General features: G+C 41.5%; 1 protein-coding gene across 1 annotated transcript; it reads left to right on the top strand.

Moving 5' to 3' along the window:
* The first annotated feature begins 952 nt into the window (after positions 1-952).
* BMP10 (bone morphogenetic protein 10) lies at positions 953-7613 on the top strand. The gene is made up of 2 exons (XM_070428455.1): positions 953-1286; positions 6382-7613. The coding sequence occupies exons 1-2, from the start codon at positions 953-955 to the stop codon at positions 7320-7322; spliced, it is 1275 nt and encodes a 424-aa protein (XP_070284556.1). The 3' UTR covers positions 7323-7613.
* Positions 7614-8402: the final 789 nt, after the last annotated feature.

The raw sequence follows: 8402 nt of genomic DNA, 5'->3' as shown, positions 1-8402 counted from the left end.
CTGCTCATGCCGCAGTCTAGGGAGACACCGATTCAAAAGTCAGATTGTCTCCTTTTTTTTTTTTTTCTTTTTTTTTACAAGAGTCTGACTGTCTGGGTTCAAGTCCTGGCTCTAAGACTTTGTAGCTTTGTGACCTCTGGCAAGCTATTGAACGGCGGTGACCCATATGTGTGATGGGGATGATAATAAAGTTATTACGGGGAGCACTTTAGGTGATATGCAAAGCACTTAGAACAATGCCTGTTTGTAGGAAAGCACCGAATACATTTTGATTCCTTTTATAATGAAGCACTCTCCTTATTTTTCTAAGTCATTTTAGCCAGATCAAATCTGTACAAAAAAAGACTATTGACTCTAAAGTTTATGTAAACTCACTTATATCTATTAATTTAACTTGAAGATTTTGGATATTTGGTCTTTCTTCAAAAATATGTACGTGAAGATGGAAGCCCCATTACTTGAATTAATAGATACCGCCATCGATGTGTATCGTGTTTGATTCTTAATATTTGTTACATGCATGTGTGAAATTGAACCGCTCAAAAGCAGAATTTAGGCATTCCTGCCAAAAGGAAGTGAATTGAAAGGAAGAGAAGCAGAGCCTTTGCAAGGAGAAAATTGTCCTATCTCTCAGCCAGTGTCAGAATGTGGAAATGTTTACAAAATGCTCATTAAAAGAAAAAGGGATTGCAAGATAGAAACAAAATCTGGTGCACAAGTTTACACTAGCGAGATAAGAAAGGCTAGGCCCCTATAGGGTATTTTGTTATCCAATTACTGCAACCTGACTTTTGGGGGAAGAGGAAGAATGGTAGGGGGAGGGAGAGAGAGGAAGAGTTTCCAAACTTGTCTCCAGTGACAGGAGACATTTACGCTCAGCGAGATAAAACTGCCACTTAGAGCCCAGGGGAGCTAAACCTTCCTGGGTTGGCCTGGGGGTTTGAGCAGAGTCATGGATTCTCTGGCCCTGCAACTGTGCGCTCTCCTCTGCCTGGCAGCTCACTCTGCTTCTGGAAGCCCCATCATGAGCCTGGAACAGTCGCCTCTGGAAGAAGACATGCCCCTCTTCGATGATGTCTTCTCGGAGCAAGATGGTGTTGACTTTGACACACTGCTACAGAGCATGAAGAATGAGTTTCTCAAAACATTGAACCTGTCTGACATCCCTATGCAGGACTCCGCCAAGGTGGACCCGCCCGAGTACATGTTGGAACTCTACAATAAATTTGCCACCGACCGCACCTCCATGCCATCTGCCAACATCATCAGGAGTTTCAAAAATGAAGGTAAGTTGACATTCTATCGATGACATTTGGCTTGGATCTTTTTCAAGGAGTGATAAATTTCTAATGCATGATGTAGCGAATAAGAGTGAATACAGATCTACAGACCTACAAAGCAATACACATTATGGCCTATATCATTTTAATGCTTCTTTTCCAAATGGTATTGAAAGGTACTAAAGAATATCTTTTAATTCAAAGTTATAAATTCTCTACCATTTTGACATTATAATGGGATCTTGAAAAATGTTTAAATTTTGACAGCAAGTAATACAAAAAGTTAATGTTGGCCTACTACTGTACCGCTGTTGGTCACTTTTCAGATAGGCCTCCGTTTACACTTGGCTTTTGATTGATTACAAAGTTTGTCAACCTCTATTTTGATTAAAAATGATGAAAATAGACAAAAACCAGAAAGTTGTGATTTGTGTTTCGCTCAAGCTTTGGACGAGTTTCCCCTTTGTGGCCTTATTTAAACGATGCTCAAACAGGATGGAAGCTTATATTTTAGAGGGTTTTCCTACAGTTTTGTTGCATTTGATGTGACATGTATATCCTTGAAACACTGTTTATAGTTTCTAGGAAGTGTGCACGGACCAGTTAATGACCCAACTTATATCTGTGCCTTTATGAAGAGTGAGGCACAAGCTTTACATATCAGTGGAAAGATGTGTTTTCTCCTCCCAGATCTTTATTCAGTAACTAAATCTAATGACCTTGGAAGTGAATCCTTTGTTTATTATGGTGTTAGTTGACCCCTCCAAAAATCCAATATCTATGGTAAAAACGGTGGGTCCAAAGAAACTAATTCTTTAATATTTACCAATTATGCTTTTATAGACACTAGCCAGGTGAAAAATAGGGTTTAGATCAATTTTGGCCAGACTGTCTCAAAAGGAGAAAGGTGGTGTCAAAGACATAGCTCAGAGATTTGGAATTTTGAGACCAGGTTGATTTGGTAGTTGTGGATAATGAGTTTTATTTCTCTGATCCTCAATTTCCTCATCTGTATATTGGGGATACAATACAATAGAGTGATTCAAAAAAGGTTCTGGATAAGAAACATTCCATTTCCTAGGAAGTGTTGAAGAAACATTAGTTATTCCTGATGAATTCCCTAAATTCTAGGCATTACAGAAAATGTTGAGTAGGTATTGCTTAGTCCTGGAGATGCCGTTTGCCTTAAAAATTTAGTTGCCAGACCAAAATTTATAATATTTAGTAACACATTGGATCTGGTATTTAGTAACATTTAGTAACATAATGGAATTGGCAAAGCTGAAATTACAGATTCCTTTGGAGGTGAGTCTGAATTGCCAATGAACAGTCTTCTTCCATGGGAGTCCTTCCTTCCTAGGATTTCTGTGCGCTGAACCCTAAGTGCCACTCCTGTCCTCCAGGGAAATTGGGGTTTCTCAGCTTTCACTTCTCCCCTGGAGGATGTGGATGATCCAGGTCAGGAAGCAACATTTACAGTTTCTCATTACTAGAGATCAGCAAGGGTAGGGTCCTCACTCCATGGACAGCTCAGCCTGCAGCTCCGCCAGTCTGTGGGTGGGAATACGAAGTCCCCAGGACAGGAATGCTGCACTGGGCTCGCCCTGCTGGCTGCTATTGTCTCTCTTTGACTCTTTGGGTCTGCTCAGTGCAGCTTTAAGGAGACAAAGACCAACAAAACAAAACAAAACAAATCCCCCAATCCCTCCAAATCTAACTAATCAAGGGAAACAATTGCCACCTCGAAGGTGGAAAAAGCACGACCAATATTCCTATCAAAGCTCTGACTTCATCTTGTCATCTGGGGGTAGTCAGTTCTCGGCTCTGAGGCTCAGTTTTGTCTGGTGTAAAATGCACAGAGTAGCAATACCTGCATTGGAAGGACATTGTAAGAGCTAAATAAAACAATGTTTACGGAGCACCTGGCACATGAAATTTGCTTAGAAATGTAACTCCTCCACCTATTACCTACTATATTTGCAAATGCACAGTGAATTTATTTTTAAACAGCTTTATTGAAGTACTAGAGGCCTGATGCACAAAATTGATGCAAGGGCCTTGGCCCTGGCCCCCACCCGCCTCCACCTCAGCCGGGGGCCTCTGCTGCCTCTGCTGCCTCTGCTGCCTCTGCTGCCTCTGCTGCCTCTGCCACAGCCCCTGCCTGCTTCGGCTTTGTCCGGAAGGAAGGACATCCAGAGGACATTTGGTCTAATTTGCATATTATGCTTTTATTATTATAGAAAACTGACATACAATAAACTGCACGTATTTATAGTGTATAATTTGATAGCCTTTGACATAAGTAAACAGCCATTGAAACCATCACTACAATCACAATAGTGAACATATTCATGATCACCAAGTTTCCCAGTGTTCCCTTGTAATCCTTTCCTCTCACTAGAGTGAGCTTTTATTCTGCACTTTTCTCATGGGTCAAGCAACCAGTCCACTCCCCTATTTTTGGTCTTCACATGTTCCCTGCCCAAGGTGAGCTGTCTCCTCCATTCTTATAAGGAGGGAACAACTCCCAAGCTACTTGATGTATTAAGGACATATGTTGCACTTATAAATCAATTTGGTCTGATGCCTGGGATCATCAATTAATCAATATGTTTAAAGTGCTGCCTCCAAGGTAATCTTGCAGGTTGAAGACATAAAAAGGAGTTTAAGATGTGGTACTTGCCAGCATGATGACAGTCTAGTTGGGGAGATCCATTCATGAAGAGACAACTGAAATACAAGGATGTACATGGCAAAGGTAAAAGGAGAGATAGAGAGTAAGTACTCAAGTGATTCAGGAGGGAGTGAATATCCAGATGGGAGGTTAAGGAAGGGAAGGTCCCACAGGGAGGAGTCACAGCTAGGTAGTTGGAAATGAGGGGATAGGGCTTTCCAAAGGTCAGAGGAACCTACCCCAAGGTGAAACATACAATAAAGCAAAGGGGTGTTTTCACAAGTGATGAAGATAACAGTCTATTTAAAACAGGGTTTACAACTTATTTTATCTTTCAACAAAGATCAATGGAACAATTGCAATGTTTCATGCACTGGCGAGGATGAATGGGAGTAAAGACTGGATCAAGAAGTTAAGACCTGGTTATAGCTGTTTTGAGAGCCATGCTAGAAAGCTGAAATGCATTCCATTGACCAATATTTTCTACTGGAAGTATATGAGATGATTTTAGGTAGAATCTAGAGGAAGCTGTAAATCATGTGAAATAATTGTACACTTTTACTATTGTAAATTAGAAAAAATCCACATATCACCTCAAACCCCTCATTTCATAAATGCTGTTGCTTAAGAAAAGTCTAAAAGAGGTTGAAAGTATAAAATAATCAGATCAAGTTAAATAAAAATATTAAATTCATGAATGGGGTACACAGTTGGGAAAATGCTGCTAAAGGTGATAGAGAATACCTCAGTTGGTGGTGCTTATCATCTTCGGTGTCATGGAACCCTTTGTTTGATGACAAATGCCCTCAGGAATTCCTTTTAGACATGTGTTATCTGGGGCAAGACTACAGGAGCTGTTGGACTCCTATAAAATTCATAGAAAGTCAACATGATGATATTTGGAGGTATGTTTCTAAGATAAAAAGACCTTTAAAATTTTATTTCATAAATATTCTTGAATGATTTGTATGTGCCAAACTCCGTGCCAGGTGCTAAGGGTATAAGACTAAATCAACCAATTTATCCCGAAGGTTCATTTCCCTATTTCTCCTAGTCAAGGACTGCATACCCCAAATCAACTGCTGTGACCCTCTTGGTATATAGCTATCTTCTTGACCTTGTCAGGCTTTGGTGTCTAGAGCAGGGATCAGCAAACTTTTTCTATCAAGGGCCATATAAACAGTACATATACTAGGTTTTATGAAACACTAGAGGACCAGTGCACGAATTCATGCACCAGTGGGGTCCCTCAGCCTGGCCTGCAGGATTGGGCAGAAACCAGCTCTCCAACATCCCCTGAGGGGTTCCCAGATTGTGAGAGGGTGCAGGCCAGGCCGAAGGATCCCACCGGTGCATGATTGGGGCCAGGAGGGATGTGGGAGGTTGGCCAGCTGGGGAGGGATCATAGGAGGTCTCCAGGGTGTGTCCAGCCAGTCTCGCTCAGTCCCAATTGGCCAGACCCCAGCAGCAAGCTAACCTTCCGGTCAAAGCATCTGCCTCCTGGTGGTCAGTGCACGTCATAGCGAGTGGTTGACAGCCTTAGCATATCATAGCATATTACATTCTGATTGGTTGAAAGGCTGACCAGACAATCGGACACTTAGCATATTAGGCTTTTATTATATAAGATTTTTCTCTCTTGGGACTATTTAGCTGTGCCATTGTAGTACAACCATCATCACAGACAATACAGAAGTAGTGGGTGAGGCTGTGTTCCAATAATACTTTATTTTGAAGATTGGTGACCCATGGAATATAGTTTACCAACCTCTGGTCTAGGTGAAGGTCTTTAGGAAGAACAGTGCCAGCCAGCTATGTGGGGACTCCACCCATTACATGCAAATATGACAAACCATGAGGCTCTCTGAAAAGTGTCAAGAAAAGACCAATTTCCCTGGTGGGATAGAGCATGGTCCTGATACACCAAGGTTGAGGGTTCAATCTCTGGTCAGGGTACATACAAGATCCAACCAATAAATACATAAATAAGTGGAACACAAATCGAAGTCTCTCTCTATCTCTCAAAATCAATCAATCAATAAACTTTTTTTTTTAAAGAAAAGAACAACCATAACAAGTTTCATCTGTTATCTCTTCACTGGTTAGAAAGATTGGGGACTTGCCCATACCAGTGCTATAATTCTGTGGCTGACAAGCTAGCAAGCAAGGCTGGGTGAGTTTTTCACGATTCATTAGACTGCCATTTTCCAGTTTAGTCTTGGCAGCTTAACTCAGTCTAATATTCTACCATTGACCTTTCAGTGTTTTCTGTGTCAGAGAATGTTAACATTGTGTTTGTTTTCATTTATATCCCCTTATTCTCTCTGAATCAAATTTCCTTCATAGACAAGCCTTCTTATGACATAAGTAAGTGTCTGTTTTTCTCTGTGACATACTGTAAATGTCAATTTTGTCTTTTTTTTTTAGAGTTGTTTTCCCAACCAGCCAGTTTTAATGGGCTCAGAAAATACCCTCTCCTCTTCAATGTGTCCATCCCCCACCATGAAGAGGTCATCATGGCTGAACTTAGGTTGTACACACTGGTGCAAAGAGATCGCATGATATATGATGGAGTGGACCGGAAAATTACAATTTTTGAAGTACTTGAGAGCACAGAGGACAACGAGGGTGAAAGAAACATGTTGGTCTTAGTGTCAGAGGAGATCTATGGAACCAACAGTGAGTGGGAGACTTTTGACGTCACCAGTGCCATCAGACGTTGGCAAAAGTCAGGTTCATCCACCCACCAGCTGGAAGTCCACATTGAGAGCAGACACGGCGAAACTGAGAGCACTGGCAGGGGACAACTGGAAATAGACACCAGCGCCCAGAATAAGCATGTCCCTTTGATTGTCGTGTTTTCTGATGACCAAAGCAATGAGAAGGAAGAGAAAGAGGAACTGAGTGAAATGATCACCCATGAGCAACTTCTGGAGCTGGACAACCAGGGCCTGGATGGTTATTCCAGTGGTCCTGGGGAAGAGGCTCTGCTGCAGACGAGGTCGAACATCATCTATGACTCCACTGCCCGCATCAGAAGGAATGCCAAAGGAAACTACTGCAAGAGGACCCCGCTCTACATCGACTTCAAGGAGATTGGCTGGGACTCTTGGATCATCGCCCCGCCTGGATACGAAGCCTACGAGTGCCGTGGTGTTTGCAACTACCCCCTGGCAGAGCATCTCACACCCACAAAACATGCGATTATCCAGGCCTTGGTCCACCTCAAGAATTCCCAGAAGGCTTCCAAAGCCTGCTGTGTGCCCACCAAGCTGGAGCCCATCTCCATCCTCTATTTAGACAAAGGCGTTGTCACTTATAAGTTTAAATATGAAGGCATGGCTGTTTCTGAGTGTGGCTGCAGATAGAAGAGGATTTGTGTTGCTTATTTAATAACTGTATATGTGTATATTTTATGTGCCTATTTAATAAGATTATTTAATAAGGGTGTACAGATCATAGAGGTTTACTTAGGGAAATGGACAGGTTGGTTTGTTGTAAGAAATGCTTATTTTGTTATACAGTCTCATTCTTTCTTATCTGTGTTTCTCTGGACTTGCCATTTCCTGACAATGCCACCTCCAACAGCAAATGGCAAGATCATGCTATTTGTCTTCTATGTCAATTTGAAAACAAAAAAAATCCCTAAGCAGAAATATAGTGTCATAAGATAGATTTATGTGTATGTATATGTGTACATATAAGCTTATAAAACTCTATTGGTTCTATACAGGTAGATTAGACTCATACACATGCAAAACTCAATCAAATATGTATATATTAAAAGCCAATGGTATGCTCTCGGTCAACTCTTCTCTGAGTAGGAGTTATGTCAAGATAATTTGCACCAGGGATTTCACCATCCTAGGAAATATTACATTTCCTAAAGATTATTGGGACTGTAGGTGGAGCTTTCATCAGTCGAGTGTCTGCCATCACTCAGAGAAACAGGGCCTGGTAAAGGATGTTGTATGTGTAAGGAGAGGGGTTATTTGATGCAGAAACCAAATGGGTTCAAGAGGTAGTGGCTTTAAGGTGCACTAGCAAAGAATAAACCCATCGTGGCACCAATGTGCTCGAGGGAGCAGTGCCTGGTCAAGAAAGGAAAAAGTGGGGCTTCAGGGTGACATCTGCTTCTGAGATCATAGGAAAGCAAGGCCAATGTTGGCCTTTATTGCTACAGAAGGTAGAGGAGGTGGGAGAGGGCACATAGGGGATGAGAGAAAAGGGATCTGGATGTTATTCTAGGATGTGTCTGTAAAATTATAAGCAGTTCTAATCAGAGAATTAAATTTTTTGGACAAAATAAAATTTTCAAAGAACTAGAGGGGAAAAACCAGAAGGGATCTGTCTGTTGGCCTCTTCACTTCTTACCATTTTTCTTCCATTCTTAGTATTTCTCCCTTGCCTCTGCACCTCTGTGTTTGTTTTGTCCACCCTTTTTCTTC

This window comes from Myotis yumanensis, unplaced genomic scaffold (assembly GCF_028538775.1).
Source record: "Myotis yumanensis isolate MYYU_CA2020_CCGP unplaced genomic scaffold, mMyoYum1.0.hap1 SCAF_11, whole genome shotgun sequence".
NCBI lineage: Eukaryota > Metazoa > Chordata > Mammalia > Chiroptera > Vespertilionidae > Myotis > Myotis yumanensis.
Note: the sequence above shows the minus strand (reverse complement) of the source record. Positions and strands in the feature narration are given on the sequence as shown.

Coding starts and splice junctions, on each gene's coding strand:
- BMP10 (XM_070428455.1), top strand. CDS start 953: ATGGATTCTCTGGCCCTGCAACTGTGCGCTCTCCTCTGCCTGGCAGCT. Junction 1,287..6,381: donor CAGGAGTTTCAAAAATGAAG/GTAAGTTGACAT, acceptor TTTTTTTTTTAG/AGTTGTTTTCCCAACCAGCC.